The sequence below is a fragment of the Coregonus clupeaformis genome, unplaced genomic scaffold, assembly GCF_020615455.1.
Source record: "Coregonus clupeaformis isolate EN_2021a unplaced genomic scaffold, ASM2061545v1 scaf0006, whole genome shotgun sequence".
NCBI classification, from domain to species: Eukaryota; Metazoa; Chordata; class Actinopteri; order Salmoniformes; family Salmonidae; genus Coregonus; species Coregonus clupeaformis.
Window position 1 is genome coordinate 500,112 of NW_025533461.1, and position 25,063 is coordinate 525,174.

At 42.4% G+C, this 25,063-nt stretch overlaps 1 protein-coding gene across 1 annotated transcript; it reads left to right on the top strand.

Annotated features, from left to right (window-relative positions):
* The first annotated feature begins 67 nt into the window (after positions 1-67).
* LOC121556599 (dual specificity protein phosphatase 7) lies at positions 68-21,915 on the top strand. Its single transcript, XM_041870481.2, has 3 exons — positions 68-910; positions 3,046-3,477; positions 20,669-21,915. Exons 1-3 carry the CDS (start codon positions 502-504, stop codon positions 20,977-20,979), a joined length of 1,152 nt encoding a protein of 383 aa, XP_041726415.2. The 5' UTR covers positions 68-501; the 3' UTR covers positions 20,980-21,915.
* The last annotated feature ends 3,148 nt before the right edge of the window (positions 21,916-25,063 follow it).

The window sequence follows — 25,063 nt, forward strand, 5'->3', positions numbered from 1 at the left end:
CGTCTTTAACTGTTCCCCAACTCCTCCTCCTCCAGTGACATACCTCCTGTCTGCGTACCCCTTTCAGCTCCGTCTGCCATTCACAGCGGTTACTGGAAATGATACACGGGAGGCGGTCGAACGGCAAACGTCCAAAAATAATGTGCTGTAGCTATGATTCATCTGGAAGCCACATTTTGATCCGATTTATAAAACCAGGCAATACTCAGCCTATAGGTCCTTTTCAGTAATGGGCCGCTAAAAGACCGCAGTATCAAATGGACGTCGTCGACGGTATTGAATGAGTCCAGCGTAATTTCTACGGACTGAGAGAAAATATCGTTAATGTGTTCAAGCCTAGTGGTGTGTTCATCCCGTCTACCAGCCCTGGCGGTGTCGTGGACGACCGTGATTAGAGCGGACGGGACGCGGTTCTGTCCCTATCCACACCTGTAGAAGTTCAGCGCCGTGATTTTATTTTACCCCTATGTTTGTGCAAAGAGCCGCCTCCATATTTCCCTAATGAAAATTACTCTTTGGAAGGGTTCCCGGGACGTGACAGAGATGATGTCGAGTAAAAGTGTGGAATGGCTTCAAGAGGAACTTGAGTCCGGGCTCGGGGTGAGCTCGCTCCTGCTGCTGGACTGCCGATCGCACGAGCTCTACGAATCATCACACATCGAGTCGGCAATCAATCTGGCGATCCCCGGTTTGATGCTGCGGAGACTAAAGAAGGGGAATCTACCGATCCGGTCCATCATCCCCAACAACGAGGATAAGGAGAAATTCGTGAAGCGGTGCAAGACAGACATGGTCCTTCTCTACGACGAGGCCACTACGGACTGGCAAGAGACCGGGCTGGGGAGCTCTGTCCTCGGCTTGCTGCTGCAGAAGCTCCGGGATGACGGTTGCAAGGCTTTTTACCTGGAAGGTGAGAGTTAGCTTCTTTGATCTTTTCATTTGTGATATTTCCTTATTCTATTCTACACTCTTGGGAAAAAAAAAGGTGCAATCTAGAACCTAAAATAATTTTTCGGCTATCCCATAGGATAACCCTTTAGATAATCCTTTTGGTTCCAGATAAAACCCTTTTGGGTTCCATGTTGAACCCTTTCCAAAGAGGGTTCTACATGGAACCTAAAAGGGTTCTACATGGAACCTAAAAGGGTTCTCCTATGGGGACAGCCAAATAACCCTTTTTTTTTTTTTTTTTCTAGGAGTGTATATTCTATTCTGTTCTAGACTACCTGTTAGCCTACGAATCCACTATAGCCCAAACTCTATTCTGTTCCTCAGCCTGATCTCATAGACTACACGTAACATAATAAATATAAATCCGGGACACTGAAATTAGCATGAGATGTTATGTTTTGGTCTGGTTACATAAGACAGAAGGTTACTTATGAAAGGAGGGTGGTTGGTCGGGCGTATAACACGAACGTCTAGCAACCCGAAGGTAGTGTGTTCGAATCTCATCACATACAATTTTAGGAACTTTGCAACTTCTTACTACTTCTTAGCAACTTTGCAACTTCTTAGCATGTTAGCTAACCTTTCACCTAACTCTAACCCTAACCCTTTTAGTTAACCCTAACCGTAAGCCTTTAACCTAACTCCTAACCCTAACCCAAACTTAGCATGTTAGCTAACCTTTCACCTAACTCTAACCCTAACCCTTTTAGTTAACCCTAACCGTAAGCCTTTAACCTAACTCCTAACCCAAACTCTAACCAAGCTAACGTTAGCAACAATACATTGGAATTCGCAACAAATCATACGTTTGGCAAATTCGTAACATATTGTACGAATTGCAATTTGTAACATACTGTATCATATTAATTGTAATTGGTAACATATCATAGGGATTGGATGATGGACATCCACAAATTAATACATACCTCACAAACATAACATATCGTACTAAACGGAGTGTCACGGATTTATATACAGAATCATTTGAAATGCCGTGAGACCATGTTGCAGCCATTCCTAAATAACAACAGTTGCCACTGGATTACAGCCCAAAGTTACATTGTAGCTAAATCAAGGCAGCAGTATGATACTATGTATCCATTTGTTTCCCTTTCTACAAGTTACACTATTATTTTCCATTGTAGTCTGTATCATATTAAAGTTGTAAGTCGCTCTGGATAAGAGCGTCTGCTAAATGACTAAAATGTAAATGTTAAATAATTGTTGTCTGAATGAAAAGTCAATCGAGGGCAGCCACGGTTTTGTTTCTATGCCATAATATACAGTATTAAAACATTATATAAAAAATAAAGCTCTTTATTTTCTCATGTGCTTCAAGTTAAACCAATTATATATTTTTTCGATTTTCATTTCCCTTCATTGGACTCAATCTGTAGGTAGTTGTGAAAATGATCAATTCTTCTTCTGTTGTCTAATAGTGGCTTATTTCTTACTCCCTGACAGTAGGAAGACTCACAATGTTTCAACCCCACTTTCGACTGTTAGACTAATCTATTCGAGTAAACATGTTATATGAATTAACGGTTTTGAAAGAATGTGGAACGAACCAAATATGTTTTCAATGAATGTTCTAAAATGGTTCTGCCATGTTGTCCAATGCTCCTTCAGGAAAAATACTTTCATTTCATGAATGAACAGGGCCTCGTTTCCCATTTGGGATGCAGGCCTAACTTAAAGCATTATGATGAGCCACACCCGTTGCTGACAGGTCTATAAAATCCAGCACACAGCCATGCAATCTCCATAGACAAACATTTGCAGTAGGGGGGGGGGGGGTAGAAGGATGACTTTTTTACTATTCCAAGTATTCGTTAAAGAGGTGGGGTTTCATCACCCACAGAGACGATATTCCAATTTACACATTGGACAATAAAGCTATATTCTATTCGAATGTCTTTGTATTGTGCTTTACTGAATAGCTGGAATGACACCTTGTCACACAACCTCAATCATATTGTGATTCTGACCCATCTCTGTATTCCTGTTCTTTCCAGCAGTTCTCTTCTCTTCTGTTTTTATTTGATTCTATTCTATTTGATTCTATTCTAATTCGGCTCCATTTGTTGTTTTCAGGTGGTTTCAACAAGTTCCAGACGGAGTACCCTGAGCACTGTGAGACCAACCTGGATTGTTCCTGCCCCAGCAGCTCCCCGCCTGCCTCCGTCCTGGGTCTGGGTGGGCTGAGGATCAGCTCGGACTGTTCTGATGGGGAGTCATCGGACAGGGAACCGGGCAGCGCCACCGAGTCCGAGGGCAGCCCTCTCCCCAACAACCAGCCTGCCTTCCCGGTCCAGATCTTACCCTACCTCTACCTGGGCTGTGCCAAAGACTCAGCCAACCTGGACGTCCTGGGGAAGTACAACATCAAGTACATCCTCAACGTCACACCCAACCTGCCCAACATGTTTGAACATGACGGAGACTTCAAGTACAAACAGATCCCCATTTCCGATCACTGGAGCCAAAACCTCTCCCAGTTTTTCCCAGAGGCCATTTCTTTCATTGGTGAGTTGTGGCAGTGGCCTTCTCATTTTGGATGATGTTCAATCACAGATCAGTTTGGAGTTCAAAGTCTTTTTAATTAATGTCTTGTTTCGTTTTCGTAATGTTTCATGAACCCAGGTCATATGTTATTCATCAGAAAACTATGTGTCCTCAGCTCATCCCACCAACATTCAGGTTATATAACTATAAAAATTAATTTGGCATCAATAGATTAATTAAAAGTCGGTGGATGAGTCAAACAAGCTGTCTTATTGCTTAAAACAGATTTATAAGGACAATAGTATAGACGTGTTAGTCAGCAACTTAAGCTAACAAGCCCTACCTCGAATGCTTCACACTCCAAGAAACACCATTGAACTCCGAGTTGATTTATATCTTCTGAGCGGTTTGTGGTATTTCCTGCTACACGTCTCATTTCACACCATGAACGCTATGAGTCATGACTTGATCTGAGTCGCTCTGGCGTTGGAGGGATTATATCATCAAATCACAGAGTGGGCCTTTTTTAATTAACTCATCAAAAGTTGGGCTACAGGATTCTAGCTCATTATACTACGGAAGGGAATCTGTGAATGAAGTAGGTCATCTTGAGAACCATTGTGAAGACTGATGAATGAAGGATAGACTTACAGTGAGGGGAAAAAAAGTATTTGATCCCCTGCTGATTTTGTAAATTTGCCCACTGACAAAGAAATGATCAGTCTATAATTTTAATGGTAGGTTTATTTGAACAGTGAGAGACAGAATAACAAAAAAATAATCCAGAAAAACGCATGTAAAAAATGTTATAAATTGATTTGCATTTTAATGAGGGAAATACAGTGGGGGAAAAAAGTATTTAGTCAGCCACCAATTGTGCAAGTTCTCCCACTTAAAAAGATGAGAGAGGCCTGTAATTTTCATCATAGGTACACGTCAACTATGACAGACAAACTGAGAATTTTTTTCTCCAGAAAATCACATTGTAGGATTTGTAATGAATTTATTTGCAAATTATGGTGGAAAATAAGTATTTGGTCAATAACAAACGTTTCTCAATACTTTGTTATATACCCTTTGTTGGCAATGACACAGGTCAAACGTTTTCTGTAAGACTTCACAAGGTTTTCACACACTGTTGTTGGTATTTTGGCCCATTCCTCCATGCAGATCTCCTCTAGAGCAGTGATGTTTTGGGGCTGTCGCTGGGTAACACGGACTTTCAACTCCCTCCATAGATTTTCTATGGGGTTGAGATTTGGAGACTGGCTAGGCCACTCCAGGACCTTGAAATGCTTCTTACGAAGCCACTCCTTCGTTGCCCGGGCGGTGTGTTTGGGATCATTGTCATGCTGAAAGACCCAGCCACGTTTCATCTTCAATGCCCTTGCTGATGGAAGGAGGTTTTCACTCAAAATCTCACAATACATGGCCCCATTCATTCTTTCCTTTACACGGATCAGTCGTCCTGGTCCCTTTGCAGAAAAACAGCCCCAAAGCATGATGTTTCCACCCCCATGCTTCACAGTAGGTATGGTGTTCTTTGGATGCAACTCAGCATTCTTTGTCCTCCAAACACGACGAGTTGAGTTTTTACCAAAAAGTTATATTTTGGTTTCATCTGACCATATGACATTCTCCCAATCCTCTTCTGGATCATCCAAATGCACTCTAGCAAACTTCAGACGGGCCTGGACATGTACTGGCTTAAGCAGGGGTACACGTCTGGCACTGCAGGATTTGAGTCCCTGGCGGCGTAGTGTGATACTGATGGTAGGCTTTGTTACTTTGGTCCCAGCTCTCTGCAGGTCATTCACTAGGTCCCCCTGTGTGGTTCTGGGATTTTTGCTCACCGTTCTTGTGGTCATTTTGACCCCACGGGGTGAGATCTTGCGTGGAGCCCCAGATCGAGGGAGATTATCAGTGGTCTTGTATGTCTTCCATTTCCTAATAATTGCTCCCACAGTTGATTTCTTCAAACCAAGCTGCTTACCTATTGCAGATTCAGTCTTCCCAGCCTGGTGCAGGTCTACAATTTTGTTTCTGGTGTCCTTTCACAGCTCTTTGGTCTTGGCCATAGTGGAGTTTGGAGTGTGACTGTTTGAGGTTGTGGACAGGTGTCTTTTATACTGATAACAAGTTCAAACAGGTGCCATTAATACAGGTAACGAGTGGAGGACAGAGGAGCCTCTTAAAGAATAAGTTACAGGTCTGTGAGAGCCAGACATCTTGCTTGTTTGTAGGTGACCAAATACTTATTTTCCACCATAATTTGCAAATAAATTCATTAAAAATCCTACAATGTGATTTTCTGGATTTTTTCTCCTCAATTTGTCTGTCATAGTTGACGTGTACCTATGATGAAAATTACAGGCCTCTCTCATGTTTTTAAGTGGGAGAACTTGCACAATTGGTGGCTGACTAAATACTTTTTTCCCCCACTAAGTATTTGACCCCTCTGCAAAACATGACTTAGTACTTGGTGGCAAAACCCTTGTTGGCAATCACAGAGGTCAGACGTTTCTTGTAGTTCTTGCACACATCTCAGGAGGGATTTTGTCCCACTCCTCTTTGCAGATCTTCTCCAAGTCATTAAGGTTTCGAGGCTGACGTTTGGCAACTCAACTTCAGCTCCCTCCACAGATTTTCTATGTGATTAAGGTCTGGAGACTGGCTAGGCCACTCCAGGACCTTAATGTGCTTCTTCTTGAGCCACTCCTTTGTTGCCTTGGCCGTGTGTTTTGGGTCATTGTCATGCTGGAATACCCATCCACGATCCATTTTCAATGCCCTGGCTGAGGGAAGGAGGTTCTGACCCAAGATTTGACGGTACATGGCCCGTCCATCGTCCCTTTGATGCGGTGAAGTTGTCCTGTCCCCTTAGCAGAAAAACACCCCCAAAGCATGATGTTTCCACCTCCATGTTTGACGGTGGGGATGGTGTTCTTGGGGTCATAGGCAGCATTCCTCCTCCTCCAATCACGGCGAGTTGAGTTGATGCCAAAGAGCTCCATTTTGGTCTCATCTGACCACAACACTTTCACCCAGTTCTCCTATGAATCATTCAGATGTTCATTGGCAAACTTCAGACGGGCCTGTATATGTGCTTTCTTGAGCAGGGGGACCTTGCGGGCACTGCAGGATTTCAGTCCTTCACGGCGTAGTGTGTTACCAATTGTTTTCTTGGTGACTATGGTCCCAGCTGCCTTGAGATCATTGACGAGATCCTCCCGTGTAGTTCTGGGCTGATTCCTCACCGTTCTCATGATCATTGCAACTCCACGAGGTGAGATCTTGCATGGAGCCCCAGGCAGGGGGGAGACTGACAGTTATTTTGTGTTTCTTCCATTTGCGAATAATCGCACCAACTGTTGTCACCTTCTCACCAAGCTGTTTGGCGATGGTCTTGTAGCCCATTCCAGCCTTGTGTAGGTCTACAATCTTGTCCCTGACATCCTTGGAGAGCTCTTTGGTCTTGGCCATGGTGGAGAGTTTGGAATCTGATTGATTGATTGCTTCTGTGGACAGGTGTATTTTATACAGATAACAAACTGAGATTAGGAGCACTCCCTTTAAGAGTGTGCTCCTAATATCAGCTCATTACCTGTATAAAAGACACCTGGGAGCCAGAAATCTTTCTGATTGAGAGGGGGTCAAATACTTATTTCCCTCATTAAAATGCAAATCAATTTATAACATTTTTGTTTTCTGGATTTTTTTGTTGTTATTCTGTCTCTCACTGTTCAAATAAACCTACCATTAAAATGATAGACTGATAATTTCTTTGTCAGTGGGCAGACATACAAAATCAGCAGGGGATCAAATACTTTTTTCCCTCCCTGTATATGCTGACCACACCGCCCGCATCGCGTGAGCATTGCAAAATAAATGTACACATACCAGTCAAATGTTTGGACACACCTACAATTCCAGGGTTTTTCTTTATTTTAAAACTATTTTCTACATTGTAGAATAATAATGAAGACATCAAAACTATGAAATAACACCTATGGAATCATGTAGTAACCCAAAAAGTGTTAAACAAATCAAAATATATTTTATATTTGAGATTCTTCAAAGTAGCCACCCTTTGCCTTGATGACAGCTTTGCACACTCTTGGCATTCTCTCAACCAGCTTCATGAGGTAGTCACCTGGAATGCATTTCAATTAACAGGTGTGCCTTGTTAAAAGTTAATTTGTGGAATTCCTTTCGTTCTTAATGCGTTTGAGCCAATCAGTTGTGTTGTGACAAGGTAGAGGGGGTATACAGAAGGTAGCCCTATTTGGTAAAAGACCAAGTCCATATTATGGCAAGAACAGCTCAAATAAGCAAAGAGAAACGACAGTCCATCATTACTTGAAGACATGAAGGTCAGTCAAATTGGAACATTTCAAGAACATTGGAAGTTTCTTCAAGTGCAGTCGAAAAAACCATCAAGTGCAATGATGAAACTGGCTCTCATGAGGACCGTCACAGGAAAGGAAGACCCAGTGTTACCTCTGCTGCAGAGGATAAATTCATTAGAGTTACCAAATAAATGCTTCACAGAGTTCAAGTAACAGACACATCTCAACATCAGCTGTTCAGAGCAGACTGTGTGAATCAGGCCTTCATGGTCGAATTGCTGCAAAGAAACCACTTCTAAAGGACACCAATAAGAAAAAGAGACTTGCTTGTGCAAGAAACACGAGCAATGGACATTAGACCGGTGGAAATCTGTCCTTTGGTCTGATGAGTCCAAATGTGAGATTTTTGACCAAACGCTGTGTCTTTATGAGACGCAGAGTAGGTGAACGGATGATCTCCGCATGTGTGAGTCCCACCGTGAAGCATGGAGGAGGAGGTGTGATGGTGTGCGGGTGCTTTGCTGGTGACACTGACAGTGATTTATTTAGAATTCAAGGCACACTTAACCAGCATGGCTACCACAGCATTCTGCAGCGATATGCCATCCCATCTTGTTTGCGCTTAGTGGGACTATCCATTTGTTTTTCAACAGGACAATGACCCAAAACACACCTCCAGGTTGTGTAAAGGGCTATTTGACCAAGAAGGAGAGTGATGGAGTGCTGCATCAGATGACCTGGCCTCCACAATCACCCGACCTCAACCCAATTGAGATGGTTTGGGATGAGTTGGACCGCAGAGTGAAGGAAAAGCAGCCAACAAGTGCTCAGCATATGTCGGAACTCCTTCAAGACTGTTGGAAAAGCATTCCTCATCAAATCATCAAATGTTATTTGTCACATGTGCCGAATACAACAGGTAGACCTTACAGTGAAATGCTTACTTACAAGCCCTTAACCAACAATACAGTTTTTAAGGAAAATAAGTGTTAAGTAAAAAATAGATAAATAACAAGTAATTTAAGAGCAGCAGTAAAATAACAGTAGTGAGGCTATATACAGGGGGTACCGGTACAGAGTCAATGTGCGGGGGCACCGGCTAGTTGAGGTAGTTGAAGTAATATGTACATGTGGGTAGAGTTAAAGTGACTATGCATAAATAATTAACAGAGTAGCAGCAGCGTAAAAAGGATGGGGTGGGGGGGCAGTGCAAATAGTCCGGGTATCCATGATTAGCTGTTCAGGATAGTCTTATGGCTTGGGGGTAGAAGCTGTTAAGAAGCCTTTTGGACCTAGACTTGGCGCTCCGGTACCGCTTGCCGTGCGGTAGCAGAGAGAACAGTCTATGACTAGGGTGGCTGGAGTCTTTGGCAATTTGTAGGGACTTCCTCTGACACCGCCTGGTATAGAGGTCCTGGATGGCAGGAAGCTTGGCCCCAGTGATGTACTGGGCCGTATGCACTACCCTCTGTAGTACCTTGCAGTCGGAGGCCGTGCAGTTGCCATACCAGGCGGTGATGCAACCAGTCAGGATGCTCTCGATGGTGCAGCTGTAGAACCTTTTGAGGATGAGGACCCATTCCAAATCTTTTCAGTCTCCTGAGGGGGAATAGGCTTTGTCGTGCCCTCTTCACGACTGTCTTGGTGTGTTTGGACCATGATAGTTTGTTGGTGATGTGGACACCAAGGAACTTGAAGCTCTCAACCTACTCCACTACAGCCCCGTCGATGAGAATGGGTGCGTGCTCGGTCCTCCTTTTCCTGTTGTCCACAATCATCTCCTTTGTCTTGGTCACGTTGAGGGAGAGGTTGTTATCCTGGCACCACACGGCCAGGTCTCTGACCTCCTCCCTATAGGCTGTCTCATCATTGTCGGTGATCAGGCCTACCACTGTTGTGTCGTCGGCAAACCTAATGATGGTGTTGGAGTCGTGCTTGGCCATGCAGTCATGGGTGAACAGGGAGTACAGGAGGGGATTGAGCACGCACCCCTGAAAGGGCCCCCGTGTTGAGGATCAGCGTGGCAGATATGTTGTTACCTACCCTTACCACCTGGGGGCGGCCCGTCAGGAAGTCCAGGATCCAGTTGCAGAGGGAGGTGTTTAGTCCCAGGGTTCTTAGCTTAGTGATGAGCTTTGAGGGCACTATGGTGTTGAATGCTGAGCTGTAGTCAATGAATAGCATTCTCACATAGATGTTCCTTTTGTCCAGGTGGGAAATGGCAGTGTGGAGCGCAATAGAGGTTGCATCATCTGTGGATCTGTTGGGGCGGTACGCAAATTGGAGTGGGTCTAGGGTTTCTGGGATAATGGTGTTGATGTGAGCCATGACCAGCCTTTCAAAGCACTTCATGGCTACAGACGTGAGTGCTACGGGTCGGTAGTCATTTAGGCAGGTTACCTTAGTGTTCTTGGGCACGGGGACTATGGTGGTCTGCTTGAAACATGTTGGTATTACAGACTCAGTCAGGGAGAGGTTGAAAATGTCAGTGAAGACACTTGCCAGTTGGTCAGCGCATGCTCGGAGTACATGTCCTGGTAATCCATCTGGCCCTGCGGCCTTGTGAATGTTGACCTGTTTAAAGGTCTTACTCACATCGGCTACGGAGAGCGTGATCACACAGTTGTCCGGAACAGCTGATGCTGATGCAAGTTATTTTTTTCATTTCACTTCACCAATTTGGACTATTTTGTGTATGTCCATTACATGAAATCCAAATAAAAATCTTTTTAAATTACAGGTTGTAATGCAACAAAATAGGAAAAACGGCAAGGGGGATGAATACTTTTGCAAGGCACTGTACACATGGATTTTGTGAAATCTGTTGTGAATGTATTGTAATGTTTTTAAAATGTATAACTGCCGTAATTTTGCTGGACCCCAGGAAGAGTAGCTGCTGCCTTGGCAGGAACTAATGGGGATTCATAATGAATGGCGATCCATAATAAATACAAATCATTGCACCCACACTACTCGCACGCGTCAACGAGCGTCTGCGTAGCCAGGTGCTAAAATAGAACTTGGTTCTATTTTTGATGCTTGACACGCTGCAAGTCCCGCCTCTCCCATCTCCTCATTGGTTTTTAGGATCATCTACCCACGTGGGTGATTGAAAGATGAACTGAGGTCCACACTCCAGTCCAGTTGGTGGTGGTAATGCACCGTAAAGTTGGTTGCCAACCTCCATATAAGTCTGAAGAAGAAGAAGAAGCCTGAAGGCAGAGGGATTACTAGAAACAAACTCAGTTTAACCTTTTATCTGTGGATTAATTGTCGGAGTAGAGGACCTTGTGCATTTCAGGTAAAATAACAACCCAATGTTTATATCCCAGGACAAATTAGCTAGCAACAGCAAGCTAGCTAGGTAAATTGCCATAAATGTGTGATGCTTTTCGACCTGTCCCCAAATTAATATAGTTGGTTCAGAATTCATTTTGATATTTCAACCTGCGTGTCCTGATCGCGTCTGGTGTGGGTGGATAAAATCAACATGCGCGTGATGGCAGACGCACGAGCGGTGTGGTCAGCATGTTAGTTTGTAATGAATGAATGATTGATGATGGTTAGGGTTGTTTGGCTGATGCCAGCTCCTTCATCTACTGTAGAACAGTGATGCTAAAGACCTCTTGCTAGTTCAATCTAATACATACCTATTACATTACCTTTGTTACATGACATGAATGGGATTGTATTACATGACTACTAGCCTTCAGCTGGGGCGCAAAGGTAGCCTAGTGGTTAAGAGTGTTGGGCCAGTAACCGAAAGGTCGCTGGTTCGAATCCCCAAGTTGACTAGGTGAAAAATCTGTCTGTGCCCTTGAGCAAGGCACTTAGCCCTATTTGCTCCTGTAAGTCACTCTGGATAAGAGCGTAATGTAAGATAAAAACCTCAGGGAAAGACAGTGTGCAGTTTAACCTCATCCATTACTTGAAATACATTATCATCAGCATCAGTTATAGCAGCATTTGAATTGACTTGACATCAAAATTGACGTTGAAAAGTTTATCTTCTTGTGATAACAGCTGTGTGTTCTCTTCGTGACGAGCAACTGGGTTAAAACCAATGTGTACAGTTTATCAGACAGTGAAATAAGGAGAGAAGCCTTTTGAAGCTGCATCACAATAACGCAGGTCTATTATTAGTCTCCGAAGTCCTTCTCTGTTCATGGTCACACCTGGTTTGAATCCTAAATGGCACCCTATTCCCTAAAAAAGTAGTGCACTATATAGGGAATAGGGTTCCATTTGGGACGCAGTCCTGTGATAGCAGCAATCCTTTCAGAGAGTTTCTCTTGAGTTATTCCCTCTGCACAACACAAACTCCCACGTCTACCAATATAGACCCATTTTCACCTTGGATCTGCAGTAGCAATAGAAAATCAAGAAAGATGTTTTGACTGTTGAGAATCACACAATACAGTCTAGGACTACTGGTTAGTCACGACTACTGGTTAGTCACGACAGTTGATAGGATTTATAACAGAGCTTTTTCTTAAAGTTGTTTGTATGAACATTCTTTATACCTTGTTTCAACATTTTAGATCAGATTATTTGACATTAGTTTCAGTATTTCAGACCGGACTATTTGATGATAGTTTCAGTATTTTAGACCAGACTATTTGACGATAGTTTCAGTATTTCAGATCAGACTATTTCTTGTTAGTTTCAGTATTTCAGTTCACTGTTTGACGATTGTTTCAGTATTTCAGACCTGACTATTTGACGATAGTTTCAGTATTTTAGATCAGACCATTTGTAGTTAGTTTCAGTATTTCATGAATCAGTCTACTACTAGACGAATACCCAGGGCTTTCCTCACATCAGCTTCATGGGAATGTGGAGTTTCTGTTTGGCTCTGGAATATCCACTGCCATGTTTGTTTTGAAAGTGCCACAGTTAAGAAATACACTATGATGACATGTGAAAGGGTCAAGTCATAGTTTGAGGGTCTTGGTCGGTCACTGGAATGTGTGGTAGAAGGGTTTGTCAGTGAAGACACTTGTCAGTTGGTCAGTGCATGCTCGGAGTACACGTCCTGGTAATCCGTCTGGCCCTGTGGCCTTGTGAATGTTGACCTGTTTAAAGACCTTACTCACATCGGCTACGGAGAGCGTGATCACACAGTCATCCGGAACAGCTGATGCTCTCATGCATGTTTCAGTGTTACTTGCCTCGAAGCGAGCATAGAAGTAATTTAGCTTCTCTGGTAAGCTCGTGTCACTGGGCAGCTCGCGGCTGTGCTTCCCTTTGTAGTCTGTAATAGTTTGCAAGCCCTGCCACATCCGACGAGCGTCGGAGCCGGTGTAGTACGATTCAATCTTAGTCCTGTATTGACTCTTTGCCTGTTTGATGGTTCGTTGGAGGGCATAGCGGGATTTCTTATAAGCTTCCGGGTTAGATCCCCGCTCCTTGAAAGCGGCAGCTCCAGCCTTTAGCTCACTGCGGATGTTACCTGTAATCCATGGCTTCTGGTTGGGATATGTACGTACGGTCACTGTGGGGACGATGTCATCGATGCACTTATTGATGAAGCCAGTGACTGATGTGGTGTACTCCTCAATGCCATCGGAAGAATCCCGGAACATATTCCAGTCTGTGCTAGCAAAACAGCCCTGTAGCTTAGCACCTGCTTCATCTGACCACTTTTTTATTGACCGAGTCACTGGTGCTTCCTGTACTCGTCTCTGTGTGTGGAATGCATCCTATCTCTATTCACGACAAAGCTATTCATATTTCTCTATGGAATATATTGTTTGATGAAGAAACTGAGAAAAAAAAAACTGGTCTGTTTAAAAAGTATTGTTTTCTCAGTTGTGGAAATATAGCTAGGTCATTTAGTTCTGAACATGGGTCATTTAGTTCTGAACATGGGTCATTTAGTTCTGAACATGGGTCATTTAGTTCCGAACATGGGTCATTTAGTTCCGAACATGGGTCATTTAGTTCCGAACATCGGTCATTTAGTTCCGAACATGGGTCATTTAGTTCCGAACATGGGTCATTTAGTTCCGAACATGGGTCATTTAGTTCCGAACATGGGTCATTTAGTTCCTTCAGAAGGTATTCAAACCCCTTGACTTTTTCCACATTTTGATGTGTTCCAGCCTGGATTAAATATATTTTTTGTGTCACTGGAGAAAACACAACACCCCATAATGTCAAAGTGGAATTATGTTTTTTGAAATGTTTACAAATTAATAAAAAATTAAAAGGTGAAATGTCTTGTGTCAATAAGTATTCAACCACTTTGTTGCTAGGAAAAACTCATGTTTATATATATATATACATGCTGATATATACATGCTGATATATATATACATGCAGGGACTGTGTGAATCAGGCCTTCATGGTCGAATTGTTGCAAAGAAACCACAGCTAAAGGACACCAATAAGAAGAAGAGACTTGCTTGGGCCAAGAAACACGAGCAATGGACATTAGACCGGTGGAAATTTGTACTTTGGTTCCAACCGCTGTGTCTTTGTGAGACGTGGTGTGGGTGAACGGATGATCTCCGCATGTGTATTTCCCACCGTAAAGCATGGAGGAGGTGGTGTTATGGTGTGGGGGTGCTTTGCTGGTGACACTCTGTGATTTATTTAACCAGCATGGCTACCAAAGCATTCTGCAGCGATACGCCATCCCATCTGGTTTTGGTTTGTGGGACTATCATTTGTTTTTCAACAGGACAATGACCCAACACACCTCCAGGCTAAGGGCTATTTTACCAAGAAGGAGAGTGATGGAGTGCTGCATCAGATGACCTGGTCTCCACAATCCCCTGACCTCAACCCAATTGAGATGGTTTGGGATGAGTCGGACGGCAGAGTGAAGGAAAAGCAGCCAACAAGTGCTCAGCATATGTGGGAACTCCTTCAAGACTGTTGGAAAAGCATTCCAGGTGAAGCTGGTTGAGAGAATGCCAATAGTTTGCAAAGCTGTCATCAAGGCAAAGGGTGGCTACTTTGAAGAATCTCAAATATAAAATATATTTTGATTTGTTTAACACTTTTTTGGTTACTACATGATTCCATAGGTTTTATTTCATAGTTTTGATGTCTTCACTATTATTCTACAATGTAGAAAATAGTAAAAATAAAGAAAAACCCTTGAATGAGTAGGTGTGTCCAAACTTTTGACCAGTAGTGTATTTAAATTGGATATTTCTTTTATTTCATTTTCAATCAATTTGACAAAAAAAAATCTAAAAACATGTTTTACATTTACATTTGAGTCATTTAGCAGACGCTCTTATCCAGAGCGACTTACAGGAGCAATTAGGGTTAAGTGCCTTGCTCAAGGGCACATCGACAGATTTTTCACCTAGTCGGCTCGGGGATTAGAACCAGTGACCTTTCGGTTACTGGCACAACGCTCTTAACCACTAAGCCACCTGCCACCCCAAAGCTGTCATTATGGGGTATTGTGTTTAGATGAGTGAGATAAAGACACAATGTCATCCATTTTGAATCCAGGCCGTAACACAACAACATGTGGAATAAGTCAAGGGGTATGAATACTTTCTGAAGACACTGTAGGTCATTTTGTTCTGAATACTCTGATGGAATCGTGTGCTGCTTAAGTTCATGTTATGAGGTATGCAGCACTGTTAACTGTAGATGTACTATATATCTGTTAACTGTAGATGTACTATATATCTGTTAACTGTAGATATACTATATATCTGTTAACTGTAGATATACTATATATCTGTTAACTGTAGATATACTATATATCTGTTAACTGTAGATATACTATATATCTGTTAACTGTTGATATACTATGTTAACTGTAGATATACTATATATCTGTTAACTGTTGATATACTATATATCTGTTAACTGTAGATATACTATGTTAACTGTAGATATACTATATATCTGTTAACTGTAGATACACTATATATCTGTTAACTGTTGATACACTATACAGTGAGGGAAAAAAGTATTTGATCCCCTGCTGATTTTGTACGTTTGCCCACTGACAAAGAAATGATCAGTCTATAATTTTAATGGTAGGTTTATTTGAACAGTGAGAGACAGAATAACAACAACAAAATCCAGAAAAACGCATAAATTGATTTGCATTTTAATGAGGGAAATAAGTATTTGACCCCCTCTCAATCAGAAAGATTTCTGGCTCCCAGGTGTTTTTTATACAGGTAACGAGCTGAGATTAGGAGCACACTCTTAAAGGGAGTGCTCCTAATCTCAGTTTGTTACCTGTATAAAAGACACCTGTCCACAGAAGCAATCAATCAATCAGATTCCAAACTCTCCACCATGGCCAAGACCAAAGAGCTCTCCAAGGATGTCAGGGACAAGATTGTAGACCTACACAAGGCTGGAATGGGCTACAAGACCATCGCCAAGCAGCTTGGTGAGAAGGTGACAACAGTTGGTGCGATTATTCACAAATGGAAGAAACACAAAATAACTGTCAATCTCCCTCGGCCTGGGGCTCCATGCAAGATCTCACCTCGTGGAGTTGCAATGATCATGAGAACGGTGAGGAATCAGCCCAGAACTACACAGGAGGATCTTTTCAATAATCTCAAGACAGATGGGGCCATAGTCACCAAGAAAACAATTGGTAACACACTACGCCGTGAAGGACTGAAATCCTGCAACGCCCGCAATGTCCCCCTGCTCAAGAAAGCACATATTCAGGGCCGTCTGAAGTTTGCCAATGAACATCTGAATGATTCAGAGGAGAACTGGGTGAAAGTGTTGTGGTCAGATGAGACCAAAATGGAGCTCTTTGGCATCAACTCAACTCGCCGTGTTTGGAGGAGGAGGAATGCTGCCTATGACCCCAAGAACACCATCCCCACCGTCAAACATGGAGGTGGAAACATTATGCTTTGGGGGTGTTTTTCTGCTAAGGGGACAGGACAACTTCACCGCATCAAAGGGACGATGGACGGGGCCATGTACCGTCAAATCTTGGGTGAGAACCTCCTTCCCTCAGCCAGGGCATTGAAAATGGGTCATGGATTTGTATTCCAGCATGACAATGACCCAAAAAACACGGCCAAGGCAAAGGAGTGGCTCAAGAAGAAGCACATTAAGGTCCTGGAGTGACCTAGCCAGTCTCCAGACCTTAATCCCATAGAAAATCTGTGGAGGGAGCTGAAGGTTCGAGTTGCCAAACGTCAGCCTCGAAACCTTAATGACTTGGAGAAGATCTGCAAAGAGGAGTGGAACAAAATCCCTCCTGAGATGTGTGCAAACCTGCTGGCCAACTACAAGAAACGTCTGACCTCTGTGATTGCCAACAAGGGTTTTGCCACCAAGTACTAAGTCATGTTTTGCAGAGGGGTCAAATACTTATTTCCCTCATTAAAATGCAAATCAATTTATAACATTTTTGACATGCGTTTTTCTGGATTTTGTTGTGGTTATTCTGTCTCTCACTGTTCAAATAAACCTACCATTAAAATTATAGACTGATCATTTCTTTGTTATTGGGCAAACATACAAAATCAGCAGGGGATCAAATACTTTTTTCCCTCACTGTATTTTTATGACTGCTGAATACTATCAATCACTTAGATCAGGGATGTCACTTTTTTTTTTTAAAGGAACAGATATTCCAAATTTGTCCAGCAGAGGTCGCACTGAAATAACGAGAGATCCTGAAATAAACAGCACGTGACAGCAACGTGCCCAGAATGCCGATCCTGCCTTATCGTTATTAAGGTCTTGTTGTCAAAATTACCCACATTACCAAAATGTCTTTGTCAAAAAGGAGAACATTTGACACAGAGTGCAGAGTTTTCCAAGAAAAATGGACTGATTCATATTTATTCACAGAAGTGAATGGGAAATATGTGTGCTTGGTGTGTAATCAGCAAGTTTCAGTGCTCAAGGAGTACAATATTCGGCGCCACTATGAGACTCATCATGGTGAAAAATACAACCATTTGCGAGGACAACTGAGAATAGAGAAGATAAATGAATTGTTAGTGGGTCTGAAGAAACAGCAGTCTGTTTTTACCCGTAGCCGAGAGGTCAGTGATGCAGCGGTGAAAGCTAGCTACCTTATTGCTAATGAGATAGCGTTAGGATCCAAGCCATTTTCTGAGTTCGTGAAAACATGCATGCTAAAGGCTGCAGAAATCGTGTGCCCTGAAAAGCGACAGGCCTTTGCCAACATTAGCCTAACGAGAAACACTGTCGCAGATAGAATTTCAGATCTCTCGGCAGACTTGGAGAGCCAAATGAATCACAAAGTCAAGTCATTTGTTGCATTTTCGGTTGCAATTGATGAGAGCACTGATATTACAGATGCTGCTCAACTGGCCATATTCATTCGTGGTGTTGATGCGACTTTGACAGTCACCGAGGAGTTCCTTGGGTTGGTACCTATGACGGATACTACAACAGCGGATGACATTATGAGCTCTCTCGTTGGAGCGCTGGACAGAGTCGGAGTGGACTGGTCCCGTGCCGTCAGCCTGGCTACAGATGGTGCGCCATCAATGATTGGGAGAAAAGCAGGCGTTGTGACAAAATTCAGAGATAAAGTACAGGCCGCAAATGGAGGACAAGAGTTTTGGACATTTCACTGTATTTTGCACCAGGAAGCATTGTGTTGCAAATCATTAAAAATGGATCATGTCATGGAGGTGGTTGTCCGCACTGTTAATTTCATCCGAGCAAGAGGTTTGAATCACCGTCAGTTTGACAGTCTTCTCAGTGATAAAGACATTACGCATGGCTTGCCATACCACACTGAAGTACGGTGGTTAAGCCGAGGTGCCGTGCTGAAGCGTTTCTTTGAGCTACGAGAGCAAATTGAACAGTTCATGGAGAAAGGCAAACCAGTGAAGGAACTTAAATGCCCAGAATGGGTGCAGGATCTTGCCTTTCTGGTGGATATTACAGAGCACCTGAATAATCTTAACAAAATGTTGCAGGGGCCGCAAAAATTTTGTCACTCAGTATTATGACAGCATACGCGCATTCAAGTTGAAACTGTCACTCTGGGAGACACAACTATCTAGCGGTGACACCGCTCATTTCCCTTGTCTAAGAGATGTGCGTGCGACCGGACTTAATGCTGACATGGCTCAATACAAAGACAAGATTACAGGATTGCTGCGGGAGTTTGAGCGACGGTTTCAGGTCTTCGGTGAACTTGAGACAGAATTTGCCGTTTTTGCTCGCCATTCACAGTCAAGGCTTCTGATCTGCCCGCTGACATCCAACTCGAAATAATTGACTTGCAGTGTGATTCAGGTATGAAGGACAAATTTGCCTCTGTGGGCTTGGACACATTTTATCAGTATCTCCTGCCAGGGTGCCCCAAATTAACAGCCCTGGCTGCAAAGGTTTTATGCATGTTTGGGACTACCTATCTTTGTGAACAGGTTTTCTCTGTAATGAACATCAATAAAACAAAGCTGCGCTCAAGGCTAACACACAAGCACTTAAATGACATTATGAAATTGGCTGCTACTCAGGATTTGACACCTGATATTGATGCAATCGTGAAGGCTAAAAGATGCCAAGTTTCAGGAGCAGCCGGTAGGCCGCAGTGAGAGAAAGAGAGGGGAGGGGGTTAAACAGCGAGTAGGTCAAGTCTAATTGTAAGACTTGTAATGCTCTTTAAGAGACGTTTTGCACTCTGAAGAATACAGTTCTGTGAAAAAATAACATTTACTGTGGTAATGTAATATTTAAAGACCATGAACATTGTGATAACGTTCTTCATAGCTCCCACTTTAGTTTGTGCATAGTGTGGTGAGTCAGTTCATGTGGTCCGAATGTATACTGTCCATTAAAATAAGTTAATAAAACAAGTTGTTTTAATCATAGTGAAATGCCATTTTTTCAGTTCCATAGGCCTATCCGTGAATAAATGTTTTGTGCCTTTGTAGATCCACTGTGATCTGTGAGTTATAATGCACATATGTAGGCTAAATGATAAATAAAGGCATAATATTGAAAAACAAAGGTAAAGATTTGGACGTTATTTATAGGTTATTTTGATATTATTTTACTGGCCCGGCCCACTTGAGATCAGATTGCGCTGAATGTGGCCCCTGAACCAAAATGAGTTTGACACCCCTGACTTAGATAATGTATTTTCAGGTAGAGTTACCTCCCACAGCCACTGCTTTCTGTCCCTCTCATGTGTTTTCTGTTCTCTCTGTCAACTACACTACCAGTCAAAGGTTTGGACACAACTACTCATTCACGGGTTTTTCTACATTGTAGAATAATAGTGAAGACATCAAAACTGTGAAATAACACATATGGAATCATGTAGTAACCAAAAAAGTGTTACACAAATCAAAACATATTTTATATTTAAGATTCTTCAAAGTAGCCTCCCTTTGCTTTGATGACAGCTTTGCACACTCTTGAATGAGTAGGTGTGTCCAAACTTTTGACTGGTACTGTATTTCTCCGTGCCTGCTCCACACAGACCGGACAAGCTGGCGCGCAATGGATTATGGTCATTGTAGTTAATTAACACGTTTTCTGTGCTACACTATGTCGAATTTTGGCCAGTTGGAAACTACAACATCACACAGATCGGGCTTGATCTGATTTATCTCTACAGAAACTGAGCATCGAGCTCACAGAAAAAAAACAGAACTAAATGGAATTCAAATAATTGAACCGACATCGGCCAATTTTAGTTGTTTAAAAACAGAAAAATAACTTAAATGTCTTTTAATCGCTCAGCACTAGTAGATACACTATATATCTTTATAAAATCCATAAACCAGAGATGTGGTTGGTATAGCTGTTCTGTTTTAAATATTAACACAAGTTTGAAAAAAGTCAGTAAAACTCAGTTGTGTTGCATTTAAAAAACACCTCAAACTAATCTTTACCTTCTCTCTTTCCAGATGAAGCTCGTTCCAAAAAGTGTGGTATCCTAGTGCACTGCCTGGCAGGGATCAGTCGCTCAGTAACGGTCACCGTGGCCTACCTGATGCAGAAGCTTAACCTGTCGCTCAACGACGCCTACGACTTCGTCAAACGCAAGAAGTCCAACATCTCGCCCAACTTCAACTTCATGGGTCAGCTTCTGGACTTTGAGAGAACGTTAGGGCTCAATAGCCCATGTGACAACCACGCCTCCACCAATGATCAGCTGTTCTTCACCACGCCAACCAATCACAAAGTGTTCCAGCTCGACACGCTGGAATCTACATGAAAGGGAGGAGGGGCGGGACTAAGGTCTGGACTTGAGCGGCCATCTTGGATGTGAATGTTTATCTTCTGATCATCAGAAGCTGGCTGGCTTTGACAGCGGATAGTCTGGGATGTGGATGGACAAGGGAAGAGGACAGGGGCAGAACGGACGCCAAATGGAAGTCTGTTTTGGCTTGTAGAGTCATTGGTCTCTCAGAGAGGAAGAGGGAGAGGAGGAAGCCTGTTCTGCTGTCTCATCTCCTCAGTGGTTTGGGAAGCGCCTTATCTTGTCATCTTTTGGACCAGCCTGTTATCTTCTGTCTAAGGAAGGAGGAAGTCCTAGATGTAGACTGATTCGTGCTGCAGTACAGAACAGAACCGTACAGAGATTCATACAAAGATGGGTAACACAGATAGATGTTTCTGCTGCAGTCATTCGTTGATTCATTGTTGTCCTCTCGGACAACGTCTTGATGACGGTGCCAATGTGTTGGATTCACCCTTGTGGAGCTGGTCTCTCTCTATTGAATGTATGGTTTGATTTTTTAAAAGAAATTATTAACACAAAACACAAGTCTGTTCAAGTGATGCATATAACAATGTAATTACAAGTACTTATCAGTATGTATGTATGTATGCATTTGTATATTTGAATACATTTACACACAAACGTATGTCTACTACTACTATACTCTGTACAAAAATACAAACAAACACAATAACGGCTGAAGGAGACTGAATAACTAAAGAGAAAACAGACCAACAGAAAATAACTTTTTGATAATATTCTGGTTGTTTTTGTAAAAAAATATATATGTTTGTAACGATGACCTAATGCAGTTTGCACAGTGGTGAAGCCTATCACTTCTTGGCATTTAAACAAGTGAGTGTGAGAGGAAGTGTAAGAAAGGGTGAGAGAGAGAGTGTAAGAAAGGGTGAGAGAGAGAGTGTGAGAGAGAGTGAGTGAGCGAGAGAGTGTGAGAGAGAGTGAGTGTGAGAGAGAGTGAGTGTGAGAGAGAGTGAGTGTGAGAGAGAGTGAGTGTGAGAGAGAGTGAGTGTGAGAGAGAGTGAGTGTGAGAGAGAGTGAGTGTGAGAGAGAGTGAGTGTGAGAGAGAGTGAGTGTGAGAGAGAGTGAGTGTGAGAGAGAGTGAGTGTGAGAGAGAGTGAGTGTGAGAGAGAGAGAGTGTGAGAGAGAGTGTGTGTGAGAGAGAGAGAGTGAGTGTGAGAGATTGAATGTGAGCGAAAGAGAGAGAGAGGGAGGGAGAGAGAGAAGAAGAATGGAACATTTAGAGAGAGAGCTGGGTGAAGCACTTAACTTAAAGCTTATTTTTCCTTAATTGTATATGAAAGATGGCATGCATCCCAAATGTCACCCTATACATCAGGGGTATTCAAATCTTACCCTGCGAGGTCTGGAACTTACTAGTTTTCTGTTCTACCTGATAATGAATTGCACACCTGGTGTCCCAGGACTAAATCATTCCCTGATTAGAGGGGAACAATGAAAAGACACAGTGGAACTGGCTTCCAGGTCCAGAGTTGAGGTTGAGGGCCCTACATAGAGCAATACTTGGGGAATAGGGTGCCATTTGGGACTGTGTGCTTTCTAACAGTGGGGTGGTGGGTGACTACCCAGGGAAAGGGTTGGGAATAGGGCTGGACATTTTTCTCATTTCCAGGTTTTCCCAAAATCCTGGTTTAGAGATTTCCAGATTGAGGGAACAAGCAGGAAATCCGGGAATCTGGAAAACCTGTAAATCTTTTGAAAATTACTGGAATTTTGCAACCCTAGTTGGGAGGTTGCTGGATGTTTATTTACCAGTTGGAAGACGGACGATGAGATCAGTTTGTTTTGTTTTGTTACTGCTATAACTGCAGTCTGCCTGCCTGTCTACCTGCCTTTACATTTCAACCACGCTGTCACGCTGAACTTTCAGCAATACAGATTGAATCCAGACCTTTAGGTTGCACAACGGATGTACAACGCATTTGACACACATGTGGTTGTGATACAATTGATATTTCTTCTAATACTTCATGCTGAAAAAATTCTCTGTTGTAATCACAAACCCGTTGTACCAAATGTGTTGTACACCAGTTGTACGACTCGAGCGTGGGGTCATATAGAGGAGAGGAAAGTTGTTAGCATTAGCTGTTATAAGAGGTTATAAGCTATAGCTGTTATAAGCTATATCTATAGCTGTTATAACAGGTTATAAGCTATAGCTGGCATAAGAGTTTATAAGCTGTAGCTGATCACATACAGCGGTATACAGTATGTGGCCCGGGCGGTTTCTAAAGCCTAATTTATACCGTACACAAGAACACGACGCAAGAACACAATTAGTTACTCAAAATCGCGATCCTGCATAGTTGCGTCGAGTTACAAACTCCGGAGCTGCGCACATTTGCGTATTTTTGCTATGCAAGTACACAGAACAGCCATTTTGCATATATATTATGGCGTTATTTTGTATGGTCTACATCAGGCTCGACACAGAGACATGAGACTGGTCCAAAGGAAGAAGAACAGGTAGCATGCTAGCAGATACCATAGACTTCCAGTCGTTATGCTAGCGCTAGTTAGCATTGGCTCACGAAACTACCTCTTTAACTTCCTTCACACTGGACACAGAGACATTAAAACGCTATCCAGGAGTTCATCTGACTCTGGGGAAGTAGAGAAAGGGCCTCATTGCCAAAATGCTGAAGTATCCCTTTAATAATAATATAAATCAAAACAAACATGGTAATGACGAACATCTAATTGGCTGAAATAGCACTCTGTTCCCTATAAAGTGTAGTACCGGTACTTTAGCGCTCTACTGTGGTCAGAAATAGCGCACTATAGAGGGGAATCTGGGTACCATTCGGGATGAATGTTATTGTCTTTTAACGGGTCTTCAGACTAGGTTGTTTTTCTTACTCTGCAATATATCAACACACCTTTTGCAGTGTTTTTTTTTTACATCTATCTATCATGTCCTATTGCTCATCTGTTCAAGGTCTCTCCTTTGTGGTACTCTAGACATTCTAGACATCAATACAGAATACAGCTATAGAATTCTAGACATCAATACAGAATACAGCTATAGAATTCTAGACATCAATACAGAATACAGCTATAGAATTCTAGACATTAATACAGAATACAGCTATAGAATTCTAGACATCAATACAGAATACAGCTATAGAATTCTAGACATCAATACAGAATACAGCTATAGAATTCTAGACATCAATACAGAATACAGCTATAGAATTCTAGACATCAATACAGAATACAGCTATAGAATTCTAGACATCAATACAGAATACAGCTATAGAATTCTAGACATCAATACAGAATACAGCTATAGAATTCTAGACATCAATACAGAATACAGCTATAGAATTCTAGACATCAATACAGAATACAGCTATAGAATTCTAGACATCAATACAGAATACAGCTATAGAATTCTAGACATCAATACAGAATACAGCTATAGAATTCTAGACATCAATACAGAATACAGCTATAGAATTCTAGACATCAATACAGAATACAGCTATAGAATTCTAGACATCAATACAGAATACAGCTATAGAATTCTAGACATCAATACAGAATACAGCTACAGCTCTGACTGCTCTGCTCTAAACGCTAATCTTGGGTCAGTTTGCATTTCCCTCACTAATGGTTTAAGGTTAGGATTGGGGGAGATGAAACTGATCCTAGATATGTACCTAGGGGAAACTTCACCTCCGCTTTGGGACTGAAACTACCTTTCCTTCACCTGGGGTGTCCAAAGTACAGGGCTTGGTTTGGTTTTTCTAGCCTGGGTCCCACATCTCTGTGTTATCTTGCCAATATTGTGTCCCAAATGGTACCCTATTCCCTTTATAGTGCACTACTTTAGACCAGGGCCCTATGGGGAGAATAGGGTGCCATTTGGGACACCCCAGGGTTGAAATGTATTTAATTGCAGAGCTTTTTATTATTTTATTAAGATAAAATCATTGATTTCAAGCTGCTTCATGTGTTTTCCGTCTCTTTGTAACGATGAACGAGAAACCTTGTGTTTTTTTTCTCTGTTTGAATATTTAGCAGAACACCGGAGCAA

What these genes read in the sequence shown, in the direction of transcription:
- LOC121556599 (XM_041870481.2), top strand. Translation starts at nt 502, where the DNA reads ATGAAAATTACTCTTTGGAAGGGTTCCCGGGACGTGACAGAGATGATG. An exon ending in CAAGGCTTTTTACCTGGAAG is followed by an intron (nt 911 to 3,045) that starts GTGAGAGTTAGC and finishes TGTTGTTTTCAG; the next exon opens with GTGGTTTCAACAAGTTCCAG. An exon ending in AGAGGCCATTTCTTTCATTG is followed by an intron (nt 3,478 to 20,668) that starts GTGAGTTGTGGC and finishes CTCTCTTTCCAG; the next exon opens with ATGAAGCTCGTTCCAAAAAG.